Genomic DNA, 21,443 nt, shown 5'->3' with positions numbered 1-21,443 from the left:
GACTCTGGTGCTCAGGACCCCACGTCTGTGGGGGCCCTTTCCCCCTCAGTGTCCACCAGGGGAACAGTACCCCTAGCTCATGCCCCTGCCGCATCTGACCTGGGACTGAGAGGCCCCTGCTCTGAGGCTACCAGACCTCATGACCTGCCTCTCAGTGCCGAGCAGCACAGAGAAGGAAGCCCTGAGCAGGAAGTGCTGAGGCACTGGGTGAGGGCGGGGGCTTTGGGGAGGGAGCCCGGCCTCCATGGGCAGGAGCAGTGACCACAGCCCCCCACTGCAGGCTGGCGGGAGGAGGCTGATTTAAAAGGCAGATGGGCCTCTGGCCGAAGCACTCCGTCCTGCACCCTGTGGGCTGTAAGAGCACCCAGACTTCCGGACTAGCTGGGGCGGGTGCCATGTGAGCCCCGCTAGGCTCTCCTCCTGCCCGCCCTCTTTCCTCCCCTCCTCCCATGCGCTCTGCCTGCCCAGCCTCTCCAAAGAGGGACGCTTGGCACCATGTCTCTTCTCAACCCTGTCCTGCTGCCCCCCACGGTGAAGGCCTATCTGAGCCAAGGGGAGCGCTTCATCAAATGGGATGATGTGAGTGGGGCTGGAGAGGGCTGATGCGGTGATGGGGTGGCGGATGGGCTGCTGTGGGCTTTGCCAGGGGGACTGGGTTGGTTTATGTCTGCCAGGATTCAGGCGCCCGTGTGGCTTGGCCAGGCGGCTGATACAGCTGCCCAGATAAACAAACCTGGGGGTGAGGGTGTGTGCCCAAGCCTGTGTCCCTTGGCAGCCAGGGGCTAAGGTTCTGTGTGTAGATGTGAGAGGAGGATGGCTGCTCAGGTGGTCGCAGGAGGAAGCCTCTTTGGGTCTGGGTCTTCCTTTCCCTAACTCGCAAGAAGAGCAGGGTGTGTTTCTCCTGGTTTCTCCTGAGGGAGAGAAGAAAGGTGCCCCAGAGCCAAGGCCGGAGCAGAAGCAGAGGTGAGCCAGGCCTCTGCTCCCAGCATAAGCACCTGCTCCTCCGCACCCACCCAGGCCTGTCCCAGGGATGTCCCGCTCCCTGCCAGCGGCTATGGGATGACCCTGAGCCTGAGCGAGTGAGACCTGGAGGCTCTGTTCCCCGGGGCCTGGGAGGGAACTTATAGACTTCTGCTTTTGCCGGCTGCTCTCTGCCTGGCTCCCTGACGCCTGCCTGTCTGCAGGGAATGGGGAAACCACGCTTTGTCCTGCACCTCTGTCTCCAGTGTGTCTGCTCCTTCTCAAACTGGGCCTGCTTCCTAGCTTCTGGTTCTCCTGGACCCTGAAAATGTGTGTGTTGCCACAGGCCAGGGGTTCTCTGGGGGGTGGGGAAGGGGAAGGATTTGGGGTCCTCCTCAGGGAGGGGAGGCTTCTGGGCTGGCCTGGTGTGAGAGTCAGAGCTGGCTGCTCCCAGGGAGGGAACCTGAAGGCTGGGTGGTGGGGCAGGAGGGGTGGGCCCTTAGGGCTGGTTCCTCCTCCTCACAGGCGGGATGAGGGGGCTCAGGGGCCACGAGTTACGGCTCTCAGACCTTTGGGACTGGGCTCGGCTGAGTAATCTGGTTGCCATGACTGTGGGGAGTGGCCTGTGGAAAGGGGCCTTCTGCTTTGACAGGAGTTGTATGGCCACCACGGCATGGTGGAGGTATGTCCCAGAGTCTGCAGGATGAGGGAAGTGGCTCAGAATGAAAAGTGAAGTGGCCTCTCTCAGTTCCTCTGGGAAATGTGTGTAACCTTAGCATCATTATGGATGGGGATGTGCCAGGTGCCCTGCTCTGCAAGCCAGCCTCCGGGTACCCAGCGGGCCCGCTGCCCGCCCTGAGGCAGGGCACTGCAGGTCCTGGAGCTTGCCTCCCACGAGCAGGAAGCACCGGGTCTCAGGGCACATGCACCTGCCAGATGAGGCTCTGCTCGCAGACTGCCTTTGGTCCAGTTGGCAGATGACCTGGGTACTGGATAAGCACCGTGCATGGGATGTCATGAGCTCCCAACTTAATTTTGTGTCCCAGAGCTCCTTTACAATGTATTCTGTGGGAGAAGCTCCCCTATAACTCCCGGAAGGACACTCAGCCAGTCATGAGACATTCCATTTGCTCTTGGGGAATAGAGTCCATACAAGCCTATGGACTCTTTTCCTCACAAAGCCCAGTCTAACTTCAGAGACTGCTGCTGCTGCTGCTGCTGCTAAGTCGCTTCAGTCATATCCGACTCTGTGGGACCCCATAGATGGCAGCCCACCAGGCTTCCCCGTCCCTGGGATTCTCCAGGAAAGAACAATGGAGTGGGTTGCCATTTCCTTCTCCAATGTATGAAAGTAAAAAGTGAAAGTGAAGTCGCTCAGTTGTGTCCGACTCTTAGCGACCCCATGGACTGCAGCCTACCAGGCTCCTCCGTTCATGGAATTTTCCAGGCAAGAGTACTGGAGTGGGGTGCCACTGCCTTCTCCCTATGACCAACCTAGACAGCATATTAACTTCAGAGACTAGTTATCTCAAAACTCCAACCTGACTTAGAATGACATCTTCTACCTCACCTCCAAGAATAATTTCAGGTGAGCTACAGACGCTCTGCGAAGGCCTGTTGGGGGATCCCCTGCTCCTCCTCTCTGCCTACTAGGAGTGGGGTGCACGGAGGGATTGGTCAAAGAGGTACTGATGCTCTTAACTGAGCAGCTGCTATCATGGACTGGGCCTGGCAAAAGGGTAACACTTCTTTCTTTTCTCATGCATATTTTTGAGGATTCTTAGGAGACCCACCAACCACCTTCTCTGAACTGGGAAATCTCTTTTTTTCCTTAATTAAAAAAATTTTTTTTGGCCCACACCATACAGCATGTGGGGGTCTTAATTCCTTGAGCAAGGATGGAACCTCTGCACCCCGACCTTGCAATGAAAGTGCAGAATATTAATCACCAGACCTTCCAGGGAAGCCCCTGGGGATCTCTTACTTAGGGTCCTCCTGGGTTTATGCTAAGTACTTCAGTCATGAATGACTCTTTGTGACCCCACGGACTGTAGCCTACCAGGCTTCTTTGTCCATGGGATTCTCCAGGCAAGAATACTGAAATGGGTTACCATACCCTCCTGTAGGGGATCTTCCCTACCCAGGAATTGAACCCATGTCTCCTGCAGCTCCTGCATTGCAGATGGATTCTTTACCCTTGAGCCACCAGGGAAGCCCAGGGTCCTCCTATCATTTCTATTTCAGGAGGTCACTTGAAATTACTTCTTCAGCCCCTCAGAATCCAGTTACCACTTTCGGTTTCTTGCAACTTTGGCTTTGCCCTCTCTCCCACAGGCCCATTTTGGACCCAGAAAATACTCACGGATTCATTGCCCTACAGACTCTGGGGGTTTGGGCTCACTGTCACACCACTATGACTCTCTCTCTCCAATAATCAGCCCATCTGTCACCCATTCGTTTTCCCAGGCAGGTGTCAGACCCCACAACCTCAGGGGTGACAAAAGCTTTCCAAGTGCAGGAGGTTTAAGGTGAGGGGTCAGGCACCCCAACCCTCCCTTGGGGAGGCAAGGGAACGGAGTTCACAACACAGCTTTTTTCAGAATTAGCAGTGTTCTTTTCCCTCTCATATCCTAACCACCCCGGATTTGAGAACATTTTTCTGGACCATTTCCTTTGTAAGTTTTGCATTGGTTCTGGTTTGGTGTGTAGCAACCACCATGCCTTGTTGGAAACTTCAACTTTAGTATCTTGTTATTTGTGCATACAAAGACCGTTAAGATAAAAGGTAGCCTGTGTGCTCTGTGAGTGGAACAGGAGTTCAGAAGTGAGTTCATTCTTCATTCACTCGCTCCTTCAGCAAACATGGTGCACAGAGCTCACGGTCTAGTAGAGGCTTGTTTCCTGGGAGTCTGTGAGCCCCTGGGGATGTCTTAGATAGGCTTCTAGGTCTGAGAACCGGCTCTTACCCTGTTGTTGCAGCGTGTCTCAGGAAATGCTTTCTAGAAGCTAGTCTTTGGTGATATTTTAGGCAAGAAAGTTTGGGTGCTTATGCTGGGAGGTGGGAAGGCCTGTGGGACAGTTAAGTGGTTGGGATCCACGGATAGGAGGACTGGGCAGGCAGGAAGCTAGGCTGCTTTGCAGGGATTGGGTTCTCGGCTCTCACTGTGTTTAGTTCTCCTGGAGGTAGCATGGAGTCTTGGTGAGGAACATTCTACCCCCTTGGTTGAGTTGTGGGCCTTGAAAACAGGGTAAGGTGGGGGCCAAGACCCTTGCTTGGGGTCTAGAGGGAGAACTTCTATTTGGGATTTAGAGGGGAAACCCTCTTCTCTTCCAGAAATGTCATTTTCAACCCTCTACCCCTTCCCACCCCTGGTTCAGAGCTTTTAAGGCTTATACCCTGCCCTTAGCTCTGGAGAACAAAGAGAAATACCCACAAACCCCTGGGACAGTCACCTCCTAGGCAGACGGTGAGCTCTGAAAGCCCTGGCTGGGGCCAGGAGTGCTCAGCCTGAAGTTTCAGAGCAGGGGGCTGACTCCTTCTCTCTGCAGGAAACGACGATAGCCTCTCCGGTTATCCTCCGTGTGGATCCCAAGGGCTACTACTTGTACTGGACATATCAGAGTAAGGTGAGGCAGCCTCTGTCTACCACGGCCCCGAACTCCTGCCGATCCATCGAATGCAAGCAGCCTCTTGATGACACAGGGGTGAAGGTGTGGATGCCAGCAGTGTAGAGTGACCTGAAAGGGTAGCTCCACGGGACCTCCTGTTGGCAGGGTCTGGCTGCTTTGGGAGGGAGGACCCCAGTGAGGACCATGACTGCCTTGGGCCCCAATGCTCCACCCTTAGCATCCCTTGGAGAGAGAGAATGGAATTAGAATTGCTGCCAAAGGCAGATTCCCTGTCTATGGTTCTGGGTAACCTTGAGGGTCCAGAGAGATCAGAGAAGTCTCAGCACCTGGGCAGAAAGAAGGGTGGAGGAGTATGCAGAGAGTACATCTGGGATGGAGGTGGGGAGATGAGGTCACAGCTCCCCAGTAATTTGAGTGGCCAGGAGAGGCGTGGCTACAGAGGAAGGGAGGAGGGTCGCATGAGGAAGGCGAGCCACTTGCTGAGAAGGGAAGTTTGCAGTCTGGGAGACCCCACAGTCTTGGCATCTAGAAAAGGTAGTTGGCCAAGATGTGAAGGGGTGTAAAGCTTCCTGCCCTTCATCCTCGATCTGATGTCTTGGTCCACATCCCGTCTTTGCTGCTACCAGGAGATGGAGCTCCTGGATATCACCAGCATCCGGGACACCCGCTTTGGGAAGTTTGCCAAGATGCCCAAGGTAAGTGGGCCCAGAGGAGACCAGGCTCAGCACAGACACCAGCTCCATGGGGTAGGGGTCCCTGTGGGGGCGGGGAGCCTGATATCTGGAGCGAGCCGAGGGTCTCTCCCTAAGCCATGATGGGGTGTGGCTGCCCCCTGGCTTGCCAGGGCTTTGGTATCAGGACACAGTGAATGGACACGTTGCATGGTCAGCTCTTGCTCCTAGAGCATGCCAGGCTGGGAGGTATGGCTAGCCCCCTCTCCCCTCCTCTCCAAACACTTTGCCTGTTTTTGCCTAATGCTGGTAAGGAAGTTGGAGGAAGGGATTGGTGGGAAGCAAGATTCCCTGAAACTGGGGACTAAGAATCTGTCTTCAAATGAGAAATGGCAAACAAAATACACAGAACTTGCAAGCCCCACAGCCTTGGTTTGTCTCTTCCTGTGGGCCTCTCCTTCCGTGGCTCCCACGATGGGCACAGATGAGATGCCCTCCAGTGGGCTAGACTTCATGTGGCTGAGAAGGAGAGACAGGGGAGCCATGGTGCAGAGGGCCAGGGGTGCACTGCTGATCCCCACCACGTCACCACCTGCTGCAGAGCCAGAAGCTCCGGGAAGTCTTCAACATGAACATCCCCGACAACTTCCTGCTGAAGACGCTCACAGTGGTATCTGGCCCTGACATGGTGGACCTCACCTTCCATAACTTCGTCTCCTATAAGGACAACGTGGGCAAGGTGTGTGGGGGGCACAGGTCTGGGCCCTGGGGACTGCCCAGAAATCCTGAGGGACAGGCCTGGGCTGTGGGGTGTGGTGGCACCTCTGGGGTGAGGGACCTGACCGCTGTGCTCTGGGGTCCTGCAGGACTGGGCTGAAGACGTACTGGCTCTGGCCAAGCACCCGCTGACGGCCAACGCCTCCCGCAGCACCTTCCTGGACAAGATGTAAGTGCCCACCTTCCTGGCCTTAGTGCACGCAGGGTTAAGTGTGTGGGACTGAGCCTTGACAGGCTGCTTTCTGCCCACCAGCCTTGTGAAGCTCAAGATGCAGCTTAACCCTGAGGGGAAGATTCCCGTGAAGAAGTGAGTCTCCCCTATTCCCTCCCCACGTGTCCTCCCCTCCCCTCCCCCAAGCTCTTCAAGGCCTTCCTTCTCCAGGCCCGACACCCCTTCTTTGCCTGATGCCTTTCTCAGCTGGTAAAGAATCCGCCTGCAATGCAGGAGACCTGGGTTCGATCCCTGGGTTGGGAAGATCCCCCGGAGAAGGGAAAGGCTACCTACTCCAGTATTCTGGCCTGGAGAATTCCATGGACTATACAGTCCATGGGGTCGCAAAGAGTCGGATACAACTGAGCAACTTTCACTTTCTCTGCTCTCAGTTTTTTCCAGATGTTCCCTGCTGACCGCAAGCGGGTAGAAGCTGCCCTCAGTGCCTGCCACCTCCCCAAAGGCAAGGTGAGTGGTTCTCCTTCCCCAGCCCACTCCCAGCATTCTCCTTCTCACCTGAGTTGCCTCTGGCTGGAGGGCAACTTAGGCAGGCCTCATGGGAGTGGGGAGAGCAGAAATGATGGTACAATCCTGGCCAACAGCCTGAAAAGCCAGGTAACTCCAGAGCCACCGATTCCTGACATCAGGAGCAGTGACAGAACCAGGGCAGGGGGCTGAGATGCCTGAGTTTAGAGTAGGTTGGTCTATATTCCCTCAGCTCAACACATGAAAACATCTTTCTTTCTACTAGTGTGCTTGCATGCTCAGTCATGTCTGACTCTTTGCGACCCCATGGACTATAGCCTATCATGTTCCTCTGTCCATGGGATTTTCCAGGCAAGAATACTAGAGTGAGTTGCCATTTCCTTCTCCAGGGGATCTTTCCAACCCAGTGATTGAACCCAGGTCTCTGTGTCTCCTGCATTGCAGGCAGATGCTTTACCACTTGAGCCATCGGGGAAACCCCTTCTTTTTACTTAAGTAATTAATTTTGAATTACAAGTTGTCTGTAGGGTGACCCATGAAGTACCTTACGTGACTTACAGAAAGGAGCTGTCTGGGCAGACACAGCCCTGAGCCAGGGTTCCTGCCTGGCGGGGGTGGATCTCAGGCCCCCATCCTCCCTTGGCCAGTGCCTCGATATAGAGTACCACCCAGAATCCATGGAGTCTTTTCTCCTGATAAGAATTTGGAATGTTATAAATAAATAAAACTGAGGCCTCATTGATCACCTGTCTGCATGAATCCCGGGAGGAATCCTTCCCTGTGGTCAGCTCTACAGAGCTGGGGACCCCTTGGTGCCATGAGTCGCAGAGGATGCAAGCTGGGGGTTGGGGAGAAGGTGCGAGTGGGCTCCTGCCAGGGCACCATGGCTGCTGTCAGTAACATCCACGCTTCTGTGCTCCTACCTCCCGAGCTCCCACCTCGGCCACGTCCTCCTTATCGATCAGTTCTCCAGCACCGCAGTAGGAGCCCCTGAGCCATCTGTGCTTGTAATTGATGGGTCCAAGATTTAATCTAGCTCGTCTGCTCGGAGCCTCTGCTCCAAACTGAGACCGATATTGGCTTTTCAGAGTGAACCTAGAAAAAAATTGATGGGTTTTTCTGGAGTGAAATGCAAAGGCACAGAATTCTTGAATGCCACCAAAGCTACTTTCCATTTCTGTTTCTGTAGATTTGTCTCTTCTGGACAATTCATGTAAATGGAATCATACAATATGTGATTTTTGATATCAAGCTTCATTCATTTAGCACAATGTTTTCAAGCTTCATCCATGTTGTAATATCTATCAGTACTTCATTCCTTTTTACTGTGGAATAATATTCCATGGTGTAGATATACCACATTTTACCCATCTGTTCAACAGTTGATGGACATTTGGGTCATCTCCACTTTTTGGCAATTCTGAATAATGCTTCTATGAACGATTTTGTTTGGACATATGTTTTCAAGTCACTTGGGTACATACCTAGGGGTGGAATTTTGGGGTCATATAGTAACTCTATACTTAATATTTTGAGGAAATGCCAGACTGTTTTCCAAAATGACCATACCATTTTACAATCCCACTTGCATTGTACAAGTGTCCCAATTTCTCCACGTCTTCACCAACACTTGTTACTCTCTTTTTTTATTTTTTACTTTAGTCATTCTGTGTATATAGTATCTCATTGTGGTTTTATGCTCTTTTTCCATTTGGCTACACCCTCTGGCTTGTGGGATCTTAGTTCCCTGACCAGGGATAGAACCTGTGCTCCCTGCAGTGGAAGGGTGGAGTCTCAACCACTGGACTTCCAGGGAATTCCCCTCACTGTGGTTTTGATTTGCAATTACCTAAGGCTAATGAGAAGGCATTAGCTTGGAGAAGGCAATGGCTACCCACTCCAGTATTCTTACCTGGGAAAATCCCATGGACAGAGGAGCCTGGTGGGCTCCAGTCCATGGCGGTCGCAGAGAGTCAGGCATGACTGAATAACTAAGTTTATCCAGATTTTCTTCAGAATGTTTTTTAAAAGTGCAAAACCCTTTAAAATGTTTACTAGTTGTATTGGTTTCCCTGGGTGCTGTAATAAATTACCACAAACTAGGTCACCTGACATATCAGAAATTTATTCTCTCATGGTTGTTGTGGCCAGATGTCCAAAATCAAGGGCCATGCTCCCTCCAGAGGCTCTAGAGGAAAATATTCCCTTGCCTCTTCCAGCTTTGGCTGGCTATTGGCATTCTTTGGATTATGGCCACATCTCTCTGTCTGCTCTGTCTTCACATTACCTTCTGCTCTGTGTACTTAATCTCCCTATGCCTCTCTCTTATAAGGACACTTTTGTTGTAATTTCACGTCCACTGAGATAATCCAGGATAATTTCATATGAAAAGCCAAAACTTAATTACATCTGTAAGACCCTTTTTCCAAATAAGGAGACATTCAAAGGTTCTGGGGATTAAGATATGGACATATCTATTTTGGAGGTGACCTTTAGCCCCCTACAGTCTGCCTTCTGGATCCCCAAATTTATGTCTGTCCCCTGTACAAAATATATTCACCCTACCCTAGTATTCCCCAAAGTCTCAAACCTAAAGTTTAAACTCTCGTCCAAACATCATCAGTTCGAAAGTCCTAAATCTCATCTGTGTGTGTCGTTGCTCAGTCCTGTCTGACTCTTTCTGAACCCATGGACTGGAGCCTATGAGGCTCCTCCGTCCATGGGATTTTCCAGGCAAATCTCATCTAGATCATCTAAATCAGCAACAGGTCAAAATCCTGGGGCAAAATTCCATTACATCTGTGAAAGTTACATCGCTCAGGCATGTCTGACTCTCTGCGACCCCGTGGACTGTAGCCCACCAGGCTCCTCCGTCCCAGGGATTCTCCAGGCAAGAATACTGGGTTGCCATTTCCTTCTCCAGGGGATCTTCCTGACCCAGGGATCAAACCCAGGTCTCCCGCATTAAAGGCAGATGCTTTAACCTCTGAGCCACCATGGAAGCCCTATTACATCTGTGAATCAGTGAAAAAGACAACAGGGCTCCTGCTTCCAAAATGCAGTGGTGTGATAGGCGTATGATAATAGTTATAGGCATTCCTATTCCAGAAGGAAGAAAATGGAACAGACATAGAAAGAAGTTCCTTGTCCTGATGAGTTTCAGAATTTGGCCCAGCAGAATCCCCTTCCCTGGTGGCTCAGATGGCAAATGCAGGAGACCTGAGTTTGATCCCTGGGCGGGGAAGATCCCCTGGAGGAGGAAACCAGCAACCCACTCCAGTGTTCTTGCCTGGAGAATCCCATGGACAGAGGAGCCTGCAGGGTTGCAGTCCATGGGGTCGCAAAGAGTTGGACACGACTGAGCAACAGCACACAAGGCTAATGATGTTGGGCATCTCTTCATATGCTTATTGGTGACTAGCTGAGGTCAATTCAGGGGCAAAGCAAACCAGCTAAGATGCTCTCTGCTCAGCAACAAGGGCCTTGAAAAGTAGGGGCTCAAGGTGCCCTTGATGCTGTTCTGTCTGCCCTGAGCTGTCCCTCTCCCCAGGTCCCCTTGCACAGGGCTGGGCCTAGTCTGAGGTCCATGGACCCAGGAGTCATCAGTGACTCTCTATCTCCCAGAACGATGCCATCAATCCTGAGGACTTCCCAGAGTCCGTGTACAAGAGCTTCCTCATGAGCCTCTGTTCTCGGCCAGAAATAGATGAGATCTTCACTTCCTAGTGAGCTTCTTGGGCTGGGCTGGGCTTGGGGAAGGGGTGGTGGCTGAAATTCCCACCTGCCATGCTGATAATTAGGTGATGTTGCTGGAGAAGGGGGTTGTCTGAGGCCCCTCTCACCCTAGCCCAGGGGATCTAGAGGGGGACCTAGATCTTCTCTCTGGCCTGCAGCCACTCCAAGGCCAAACCCTATATGACTAAGGAGCACCTGGCCAAATTCATCAACCAGAAACAGCGCGACTCCAGGCTCAATTCCCTGCTGTTCCCGCCAGCGCGTCCTGACCAGGTGCAGGGCCTCATCGACAAGTACGAGCCCAGCGGCATCAATGTGCAGCGGGGTGAGGACTGAGGGAAACTTGGGCCCTCCGTGGACCTTTCCCGGCCCCGCAGCTAGGCTGCAACCCTGACAACCACCCCGTCCCCCAGGCCAGCTGTCCCCCGAGGGCATGGTGTGGTTTCTCTGCGGGCCGGAGAACAGTGTGCTGGCCCAGGACAAGCTGCTGCTGCACCACGACATGACCCAGCCGCTCAACCATTACTTCATCAACTCCTCCCACAACACCTACCTGACAGGTGGGCCTTGGTGACCTCACAGCCAACCTCTCTTCTTCTGGGCCCTGTTCCTGTCCCCCGAATCCCCTGCAGGGGTTGCGCACAGGACAGTCCCACGATGGAGAGGGGCGGGGCAGAGCAGGACTGCCCTTGAGTGAAGCCCCTGCCCCTCGCCCCTCCTCCGGCTCAGCCGGCCAGTTCTCAGGCCTCTCCTCTGCTGAGATGTACCGCCAAGTGCTGCTGGCAGGCTGCCGCTGCGTGGAGCTGGACTGCTGGAAGGGGAAGCCCCCCGACGAAGAGCCCATCATCACCCACGGTTTCACCATGACCACAGACATCTATTTCAAGGTGAGACTCGGTATGCAGAGGCTGGTGACACTGGCACTATTGAAGGGCCCTGGGCCAAGAGCCTTTGGGGGTTGGGGGTGGTGAAGCAGGAGAGGAGGGATGGCTGGGAGGCCTTGGACCAGTGTGGGGACTAGAGGGGACCAGAAGGGGCAGGGGCCAAGAGTTGCCCTCCAGTTCTATGTATGTGTTGAAACTGGAGAGTGGACAATGGTGCCTTTGGGGGAGTGGAAGCCTGTAGCATAGCACTGATCTCCTTCTTCCTCCTGGGGTCCCCTTCTCCTCCAGGAAGCAATCGAAGCCATTGCAGAAAGTGCCTTTAAGACCTCCCCTTATCCGGTCATCCTGTCATTTGAAAACCACGTGGACTCGTGTGTATCCAGGCCACCCAGCCTTGTTCTCTACCCTGGCCCCGTCTCCCACCTGCTGCTACCCTCCCCACAGTCATTCCCAGCCTCTTAGCCATGTCTTCAAGCTCCCTCCCAGGTCTCCTCACAATCTCCTTGGGACTGTGGGCTCTCCTGCCTGTGTCCCTGCCTCCCCAAATTCCTAAGCCTCTGATCTGGGTCATCAGGGGGCACAAAAAGATAGATAAGAGGGTAGAGAGGAGCAGCTGAACACCACCCACGTCTGCTCCCTGCAGACCCCGCCAACAGGCTAAGATGGCCGAGTACTGCCGGACGATGTTTGGGGATATGCTGCTCACAGAACCCCTGGAGAAGTTCCCGGTGAGAAGACTTCACTGTGGGGCATCTGGGGCTGAGGGCTGGGGACCCCGGGCAGGGTGCCAGGATGCTGGGGCTCACCTCGAGGATTGTTGGGCCCTATTGTCTACCACATGTCAGACACCATTCTGGGCTTGAGGGACATGTCAGTGGCAAAGGGGCCAGTCTCAGCACTCAGACTGCTTACCCTCTAGTTGGGAGGCAGACAAGTAACCATGCCATTACAACCAGTGGCTGCTTTAGGAGTACTTGGGGCTCCAGATCTGGTCCTGGGGATTAGGGAAGGCTTCCTGGAGAAGGAGATTATTAAGCTGTAACCTAAGGGAGATAATGGATTTACCTTGATGACAGTGGGCAAGGGTGTTCCAGGCAGACTGAATAAGGTGAGGAAACATCACTGAGGAGCTGGGATAAGTTGGGTCAGACAGAGGGCTGGTGCACTATGTGGAGTAAGGAGACACGAGGCTGGAGAAGTAGGGAGGGGGCAATGAAGGGCAGCCTGGCCTGAAGGAGTTTATGCTATACCCTGAAGGTGAGGAGATGGCTGAGGCCTCTCTCTCTTCTCCCACAGCTGAAACCTGGCATCCCCCTGCCCAGCCCTGAGGATCTCCGAGGCAAGATCCTAATCAAGAACAAGAAGAACCAGTTTTCTGGCTCTGCATCCCCCAGCAAAGAGCTGGACGGGGAGGCTGAGGGTAGCAGCCCACCCAATGCCCCTGTGGGTGAAGATACAGGTGAGTTGGCCTGGGAGGAGTTGGGGTGGGCGTGGGCATGGGGGAGTATCTGGAATGGGAGAGAGGGGCTGGGCCTGAAGGGGAGAGCCAGCCTGGTGTGGGGTCTCCCGGTGCCCCCAGTACTGACAGAGCTGTATGTGGCAGTGTGGGCTGGTGAGGAAGGGGCTGAGTTGGAGGAGGAGGAGGTAGAAGAGGAAGAGGAGGAGTCGGGAAACCTGGATGAAGAAGAGATAAAGAAGATGCAGTCAGATGAGGTGTGTGGGGAGTCCTCCGATGGGGCGGGTGTGGGGCCCAGCTCTGTTCTGGCCTCTTCTCTATCCTCCCCCTCCTCCCTAGGGCACAGCGGGCCTGGAGGTGACGGCCTACAAGGAGATGTCCAGCCTGGTCAATTACATCCAGCCCACCAAGTTCATCTCCTTCGAGTTCTCTGCCCGTGAGTTAGCACAGGGTGGTGGGAAGCTGGAAGTCAAGATTCGGTGCAGGAGAAGGTCCTTTGGAAGTGTGTCCTGACACCAGAGCAGTCTGATGGGTGGGGGTGAGAGCCAGGCAGGTCCTCCCTTCCCTTGGGCTGGGAGCCCTGTCTATAAATACCCGGCAGGGGAGCCAGGCAAAGGGCATGTTTAAGTGGCAGTGGCTCCCAGTATGCTGTCCCTGTACTGGGAACTTGGCAGCAAGCAGAACGCTCTGGAATGTGTTGGTGACAGGCAGGTCATTTACAACAGGCCACCTCAGCTGGGCGTCCGGGGGCTCCTGTGGCCTCTGGGGCATGAGAACTCCTGGGAGGGGGTAGATGGCAAAGACACCAGCCAGACACAAGCGAAGCCTGTCCCCTTCGCTTTCTGAGCGCACCCGTGCTGTTTACCTTTATCTTCTCCAGACATGCTCACAGTGAGTTCCTCTCACCCTCTATGCACGTCCCCATCACCAACACCTGTTTCTGTGTCCACTCTGCGATGCTTCTCATCCCTGAACCCCCAGCCTGTGCCCTTTCCTGTGCACCACTCTTGCTGCGGGCCCTTAACCTCTGTGCCCTGTACTTCATGGCATGTTCCTGACCTCTGGGGTCATCTCTGTGTGTTCCCCACACCCCCTGTGCATGCCCAGGGCATGCACCCCGCCTCCAGGACTCTGGCACTCACAGTCCACCCCGTGTGTATCCACTGTACATACCCTTTATCCCAGGACACACTGCTGCCCACAGAGATCTGCACATTTCCTACCCCGGGGCTGGCCCCTCAACCCTCAAGCCTCACTGGAAGCCATACCAAAGGGGAGGACAGGTCTGTGGGAGGGGACAGCCTGATGTGGACTCTCTGTCATTCTCCATGCAGAAAAGAATCGAAGTTATGTTATCTCCTCCTTCACGGAGCTCAAGGCTTACGACCTGCTCTCCAAGTCCTCAGTGCAGTTTGTGGAGTATCCTTGAGACCTCTGTAGCCAGGGTCCCTGGTGGGGTGGAGGGGCGGGGGGCCTGGGACGAGGCTCTGTGGTCTGTGGTCCTCCCGGTTCCTATACTCCATGGCAGCTACAACAAGCGCCAGATGAGCCGCATCTACCCCAAGGGTACCCGCATGGACTCCTCCAACTACATGCCTCAGATGTTCTGGAATGCTGGTTGTCAGATGGTTGCCCTCAACTTCCAGACGATGGGTAAGGGCATGATCAGGCCCTTAAGAACCTTCCCCTGCCCCTCTCACCTTTACCCCTTCCCTGGGGAGGGGGAGGTCTTTGTAACAGACTTGGGGGAGCTGATGTTCAGTTAGGTGGGTGCACGTGCGGGTGTAGGAGCATTTAGTGCCTCAGCTCATACCTGTGTGACTGCAGGTACATGAGTGTGTGTGTGGTGATGCCAGAGTGCTGGCAAGGGTTCTGGCGTTCTGGCTGCTCAGCCTGAGTGGGGCTGTGGGAACCCCTGCTCCACTGGTCTCAGCTCCCACTCTGAGTGTGAGGTCCGGTCGTGGCTTTGCTCCTGCTGACTTCGGGTTGGGGGCCCTTCCTGAGAGATGAGACCCTCAGGAACCAATATGGGATATGAGAAACCCTCATCCTCACAGCCCTCCCAACCTCCCTGCTCACGAGACAGGAAAGGCGGGGAAATGTGGAAAGAGAGGCTGTGTGCAGACTCAGAGCTGGGGCTCCCTGCCTGACTGCCCCTGTCCCCCCAGACCTGCCCATGCAGCAGAACATGGCGCTTTTTGAGTTCAACGGGCAGAGTGGCTACCTCCTCAAGCATGAGTTCATGCGTCGGTCGGACAAGCAGTTCAATCCCTTCTCAGTGGACCGCATCGACGTGGTGGTAGCCACCACCCTTTCCATTACGGCAAGGCCCTGAGGTGGACAAGTAGCCGGGAGGGCTGGAGTCTTGAGGAGCCCCACCCCTCCGTTCCCAACCCCCTCCCCTGATATCCTGAAAACTTCAGCCCCAGCCAGTTTCGTGCAGTAGCAAGTTGCCTTGGAAACTGCCTCCTCCTCTGCACTGGAGGCTGCCTCTTGGTCCCCATGGAAACCAAGGGGAAGGGCTGAGGCTGGGTTGGGGGAGGGGAGAAGAGTGGGCAGAGTGGGGCAGCAGGAGCCCCAGGCCCTGGGGGAGGGACCTGTTCCTTCCTCACTGGGGAAGGAGGTGGGGAAGCCCACACCTCTTCCCTGAATGCTGGAAACACCCTGGATGCCAGAGCTTAGCTATAACCTTTGAGCCAGATAGCCTCTACTCTGTGGCCAGAATTGAATGGGGCTTTTCCCAGTACCCAAGAATGGATGTTTCAGCCAGGGCGCTGGAGGACTTAGAGCATGGCCTGAGTAGGAAACTGATACTGATCTCCCGTGCCACTCCCTGCCCCTCCAGGTGATTTCTGGGCAGTTCCTGTCAGAACGCAGCGTGCGCACCTATGTGGAAGTGGAGCTGTTTGGCCTTCCGGGAGATCCCAAGAGGCGCTATCGCACCAAGCTATCACCCAGTACCAACTCCATCAATCCGGTCTGGAAGGAGGAGCCCTTTGTCTTTGAGAAGGTGGGGGCGAGGCCCAGGGTAGGCAGGGGCTGGGACGTGCCCCTCCTCTTCGGTCTCTACTTGTAGAAGAGGAAATACATAAAGGGAGTTCTTTGAACCTCCTCCTCTCCCCACCCCTCACCTGTGCCCTCCTGAGTTTTAAGAGTTCAAAAACCAAGTTTTACAGAAATTTACTTGGTGGGCAGGTTTTGTGTGTGTGTATAGGTGTGTATGCACATGCTTGTTCATGTTAGGATTAGAGGCAGAAATGTGCACTCCCAGACCAGGGTGCAGGGGCCCAAGGAATCATGGGGGTCTTTTGCCCCCACTGGATACTTGTTGACAAAGCTGCCAAGGGCTGTCTGCAGCAGGCCCCTGGAGCCCAGGCCACATATCCAGCTCTCTGCCCTGTGTGGACCAGCCATGACAGGAGCTGCTAGGATGGCTATGTACGTGGCTTCGAGTGGGCCTTTTGTTCTCAGCAAACCTGGTAACATGTTCTCACACTGACCCTAGATTTCTGGAGCCAGGAAGGGGAAAGCCTGGCCACCCCCCCCAACTCCAGCCTGTCCTGTCCTGAACTCTCCCCAGATCTTGATGCCTGAGCTGGCTTCCCTGAGAGTCGCTGTGATGGAGGAAGGCAACAAGTTTCTTGGACACCGCATCATTCCCATCAGTGCCCTGAATTCTGGTAAGGACAGGGTTACTTCTTTGCTGTTCCCAGTGGGTCTGAGACCAAGACCAGCATCAGGAACCCGTCCACAGGATGGGGCAGCTTCAGAAAGGTAGCCCTGTCATGTTATCAGCCCAAGAAAGTGGGGCAGGAATAGTACCTCTCCAGGAAACTGACAGAGGTTGAGGCCTCTGCCCACCCAACAGAATGTCTCTAATTTTCCGGAATTACTGGGGCAATTTCCCAAGCAGCTGACACTCACTGGGCACTTAAAATGCTTTAATGGCTTATAACACATTCACACTTTATTTTGAGAACAACTACATGAAGTGGGCTTCCCCAGTGGCTCAGTGGTAAAGAATCTGTTTGCAATGCAGGAGCTGGAGGGCATCCCAATCCACTCCAGTAGTCTTGCCTGGGAGTATCCCATGGACAGAGGAGCCTGATGGACTACTGTCCATAGGGTTGCAAAGTCAGACACGACTGACTCCACCTAGCATGCACACAACCACATGAGGTAGACACTGTTACCCCCATTTCACAGATGGGGAAAGTCTCAGAGATTTAAAGTAATCTACTCAAGATCACACAGCCAGGAACCAGACTAAAGGCAGGAGTGTTGAGTATTGGGCTGCTGGTGAGCAGCGCTGGAAGCAGTGGGCTCTGGCTCACTGGCCACCTGGTCATGTCCCACAGGATACCACCATCTCTGTCTGCACAACGAGAGCAACATGCCACTCACAATGCCTGCGCTCTTCGTCTTCCTGGAGATGAAGGACTATGTGCCTGACACCTGGGCAGGTAGGAGGCCCATGGAATGCCGGGAGCCCCAGGCTGTCCATCCTCTCTCCTTTCTCCTCAAGCCAGCCTCCAGTGGAAGGCAGAACAGGGTATCCTGGGGCAGGCAAGGACGGGAGAGGCTCCGAGGCATATCTTACCAGGCCCCCTATATCCCTGTGCACCCAGATCTCACTGTGGCCCTCGCCAATCCTATCAAGTTCTTCAGTGCCCATGATAAGAAGGCTGTGAAGCTCAAGGAAGCCATGGGAGGCCAGTCCGAGGTCTGTGTTGCCAGGTCTCCTGCCAGAGCCCCCCACAGTCCTGCCCCATCTGCCGGATGATGAGGGTGGGGGCCGACTCTCGGGCTCAGGGTGAGAGGCACCTTCCCAACCCGCTCTCCCTACAGAGTCCCTTCCCTCTTGGGAATCACCCTGCCAGCCAGATCAACGGGGCATCGGCTCCAACAAGCAACGGGTCAGCAGGTAGGCGCTCGGTGTCCTCCCACCCATCTGAAGGGTCTTGACCCCTCCCCTGCACGCATAGGCACATCCCAGCCTGGCGGCAGCTTTTCATAAAAAAATAAAAATAAAAAAGCGAAGACTTTCACCTGGGAAGGGAACAGCTGCGTGTGAAGCCTCGGGCTGGGCAGTGCTCAGCAGGCGGCCCACACTGTCAGGGGACTGGGCGGGGAGCAGCCGAACCCAGGGGCCCGCAGGACACCCCAAGAGCCTCGTCTTTGGCTCTTGCAGCAGCCGGGGCCAAGAGGGAGGAGGCCACGAAAGAAACTGCGGGTAAGGTCTGCTGAGTCCGAGGGAGACTTTGGGGTCGAGTTTGGGGAGGGTCGGGGACTCTGTGGCGGGGGGCGGTTCCCAGGGGGCGCACGCCTCACCCTGGCCCCCACAGAACCGCAGACCGCCAGCCTGGAGGAGCTGCGGGAGCTGAAGGGCGTCGTGAAGCTGCAGCGGCGCCAGGAGAAGGAGCTTCGGGAACTGGGGCGGCGCGGCGTGCGGCGCTGGGAGGAGCTGCTGCAGAGGGGCGCGGCGCAGCTGGCCGGGCTCGGGCCGCCAGGCGCCGGGGGCAGCGGCGGGTGCCGGGGCCGCAAGCTCGGCCCGGGCAAGGGATCTCGAAAAAAGAGGTAAGGGCGATGGCGGTGGCGACGGCGGCGGCATCCTGCCCTCGGCGGCGCGGGCGGCCTGGGACTCGCGGCCTGTTCCCACGTGGCCGTCTCAGGACCCTGCCGGGCGAGGACACCGCCGGGGCGGCGTCGGCCGAAGGCCCCGAGGGCGAGGACGTGCGCCTGCGAGAGCTGAGGGACAGGCTGGAGCTGGAGCTGCTGCAGCTGGGCGAGGAGCAATGCGAGTGTGTCATGAAGCTCAAGGAGCAGCACGCGGCCCAGGTGCCAGAGTCGGGGAGGGGAGAGGAGGGGAGGGGAAGGAGAGGAAGCCACGGCCAGACCCCACACCTTCCGCATATTGCACATCGAAGGGCTTCTCATCTGCTTGGCTTAGCCGGTTCTTCCTTTCCCTCAGCAAATGACCAAGATGATGGAGCTGGCTAGGGAGAAACAGGCTGCAGAACGGAAGACCCTCAAGGAGACCTTGGAGATGTAGGCCTGCCTCCCTTCTACTCCTGACTCTTACCTCCCAGGAAGGCCCAGGCGGCAGGAAATGTCTTCCTGATGCCTGTTTTTCTGCAGTGACACCAAAGAGATGAAGAAGAAGCTGGAGGCCAAGAGGCTGGAGCGGATCCAGGCCATGATGAAGGTCACCACAGACAAGATGGCTCAGGAGAGGTGAGCCCTGGAGGGGAGGCACAGGACTTAACTCCAGGCCTGGTGCTGAGCAGGAACCACTCCAGTGGGAAGGGGCCTCCCTACAAGGGGATCCTGACTTGCTTCCCAGAGTCTGCTGGTTCCTGAAAGGTGATTCCACTTCTGTCACCTCTGAATCAGAGAATGTCCTCCTTAGGCAAAACACAGATGCCACTACTATTTGAGCAGAGAGGAGAATTTAAGGGAAAATTAAACATGCCAAGAGGGAAGCGAAACCTTGGGACATCTGATTTCCACCTACACTTGCCCATGCATGCCTTGAGGAACAGTGCATTTTAGTGAGGAGGCCCCTTCCCTCAGAAGGCCCGCAGGGCTCCCAAAGGCTCCTCAGGTCCTCCATGGGTCCGTCTGCTTATTCCTCTGGCTGGTTCCCAGACCAGACATAGATGTGCCAGCCACAGATGATTCTACAATGAAGTTCTCATTTTGCCTACACCCTGTGGAGACTTTGTCCCACCCAGCTCTTCTCAGCGCCCTCTTACCCCACCTGAAACTCTGATCACCCCAACAGGTTGAAGAGAGAGATTAACAACTCCCACATCCAGGAGGTGGTGCAGGTGATCAAGCAGGTGTGTGAGAGCTATGTTCTTCCCAAACACTCTCTCTCTGAGGGAAGAGGTGGTCCCAGGCCTTTACTCTGCCCTTAGGAGATGCACTGTCTCAGTTGGCCCAGGCAGCTAGGGATGGGGCAGGAGGCAGTGGGAGAGGGGCTGCCCCTTGGCCATCCGGGGTTCTAGTATTGGTGCAGAGGTTGGGACACCAGCCTAAAGGGGTCTGTATCTGCCACTTACTCCTGCCCAGATGACGGAGAACCTGGAGAGGCACCAGGAGAAGTTGGAGGAAAAGCAGGCAGCCTGCCTGGAACAGATCCAGGAGATGGAAAAACAGGTGGGGGTGGAGGGGCGTGGACCACTACCCAGGCCCACAGCAGAGCTGGCCTGGCTCCAGGGTGTAAAGGGACCGGGCTCGGGGGAGCTGCCAGTCAGGAGGTGGGAGGAGAGGGACTGGCCCCTCTCCTGGGGGTCAGGTGCTCTGAGGCATCTCTGCAGATCTCTTCGCTTGGTTGGCAGACCCTCCTCTGAGAAACCCCCTGATGGGCTCCACTTCCCACCCTGATCTCCTGGGCAGTCTGAACAAACCAGGCATCTCTGGTTCAGTTTCACTGTCATGGGGAGGGAGAGGGGGGCAGGTGGCCCATCCTGAGCCAGGGGGTGCTCTTCACTGTCCCCACAGTTCCAGCAGGAGGCGATGGCAGAGTACGAGGCCAAGATGAAGGGCCTGGAGATGGAAGTGAAGGAGTCAGTGAGGACCTGCCTCCGGGCCTGCTTCCCCTCTGAGGAGGAGGACAAGCCTGAGAGACCCTGCGTGGTCTCCAGGGAGCTGTGTGAGCAGGACACACTCACAGAGCAGGCAGAGACCCAGGAGAGCCACCTCTGATACCCCCATCCCATGGGGACATCCTGCAAGGACATCCACTCTTTTCTGGGACATGGCTCCAACCCCTGGAGGAGAGGGCCCCTTGCGTTCTGAGGTGCAGGAAGCTGGAGCTCCCTCGGACACTGGAGCCCCTCCCTCAGCTGTAGGCTAAGGTGGAGGCTGGAACCATGTGGGGCCTCTCTGGGGCCTTGAGGCCCTCTCCAAGCTAACATCCTGCTCCTCCTCCCCTCCTCTCTGAATAAGTGTCACATATTTGTGGAGGGAAAAAATATGACCTGGGAGGCAGGAAATGGGGTCCTGGCCCCCCACTCTTGCCTTTCCTAGTGAGCCACTCTGGACTCAGTTTCCTCTCCTGGAGGGTTAGACCTGGCTACCTGGAACCTCCACTCCTGCCCCTGCAGTTCAAGCAGGGCCAAACTCCAAAAGCTCCTGCCCTAAGGCGGGAGGCTCAGCCTGGCTCCTAGCCCCCATCTCCGGCTTGCCCTGAGTTGACCTCATTGTCAGTTCCCGGATACAGAGTCTGGCACTTCCTTCCAGTTCTTTGGGGACGGATGGCTGCTCCCAGGATCCCAGACTGAGATGCCTTTCCAGCCTCATGCCTGTGGGGGATGGGAGGCTGATGTGGAAAAGTTGCCTCAGCTGTATGACCCTCAGGCCACTGAGACGGCTGGGGGAGAGGGGAGAAAGACGGTCTTTTGTGCTCTCTCCCACCCAAAGGCCGATCGCCCCTTTTCTGAGACCTGGGGGCATTTCCCAGCATGTGCCCCCGACTCAGACTGTCTGACAAGGTCAGCACCTGTATGAAGTTTATTTATTTTTCTCTAACTCCTACTAAAGAACCCTGTCCCAAGATTTTCTGCCTAAGCCTGGCCTCTGTTCTCTGGCTGAGAAATGGGGGGCAGGCAGCAGAGTAGAGTGCCCCT

General features: G+C 55.5%; 1 protein-coding gene across 7 annotated transcripts; it reads left to right on the top strand.

Moving 5' to 3' along the window:
* Positions 1–238: 238 nt before the first annotated feature.
* Positions 239–21,372, top strand: PLCB2 (phospholipase C beta 2). Of its 7 annotated transcripts, none has more exons than XM_019968508.2 (32): positions 250–579; positions 4,510–4,587; positions 5,217–5,285; positions 5,863–6,000; positions 6,128–6,207; positions 6,292–6,345; positions 6,642–6,717; positions 10,360–10,460; positions 10,629–10,795; positions 10,884–11,030; positions 11,200–11,357; positions 11,643–11,725; positions 11,998–12,082; positions 12,651–12,813; positions 12,958–13,067; positions 13,150–13,246; positions 14,145–14,229; positions 14,339–14,463; positions 14,979–15,133; positions 15,656–15,820; positions 16,391–16,490; positions 17,169–17,273; positions 17,439–17,533; positions 17,659–17,734; positions 18,002–18,043; positions 18,156–18,387; positions 18,483–18,648; positions 18,782–18,858; positions 18,949–19,044; positions 19,595–19,652; positions 19,885–19,971; positions 20,317–21,372. In XM_019968508.2, the coding sequence occupies exons 1-32, from the start codon at positions 496–498 to the stop codon at positions 20,518–20,520; spliced, it is 3,558 nt and encodes a 1,185-aa protein (XP_019824067.2). In that variant the 5' UTR covers positions 250–495; the 3' UTR covers positions 20,521–21,372. The 7 variants fall into 7 exon arrangements, 5 of the variants coding, with proteins under 5 accessions (XP_070653363.1, XP_070653362.1, XP_070653360.1 ...); XM_070797260.1 differs by lacking the exon at positions 250–579 and adding an exon at positions 628–963; XM_070797259.1 differs by lacking the exon at positions 18,002–18,043 and having other exon boundaries at positions 249–579.
* The last annotated feature ends 71 nt before the right edge of the window (positions 21,373–21,443 follow it).

Source organism: Bos indicus, chromosome 10 (assembly GCF_029378745.1).
Source record: "Bos indicus isolate NIAB-ARS_2022 breed Sahiwal x Tharparkar chromosome 10, NIAB-ARS_B.indTharparkar_mat_pri_1.0, whole genome shotgun sequence".
Lineage (NCBI taxonomy): Eukaryota > Metazoa > Chordata > Mammalia > Artiodactyla > Bovidae > Bos > Bos indicus.
The sequence above is the reverse complement of the archived record's forward strand: the minus strand, read 5'-3'. Positions and strand labels throughout refer to the sequence as shown.

Bases quoted from the DNA above. Each gene is read 5' to 3' on its own strand.
- PLCB2 (XM_019968508.2), top strand. From the start codon at position 496: ATGTCTCTTCTCAACCCTGTCCTGCTGCCCCCCACGGTGAAGGCCTAT. The intron at 10,461-10,628 runs GTGAGCTTCTTG...TCTGGCCTGCAG, and splicing joins GATGAGATCTTCACTTCCTA to CCACTCCAAGGCCAAACCCT. The intron at 15,134-15,655 runs GCAAGGCCCTGA...CTGCCCCTCCAG, and splicing joins CCACCACCCTTTCCATTACG to GTGATTTCTGGGCAGTTCCT.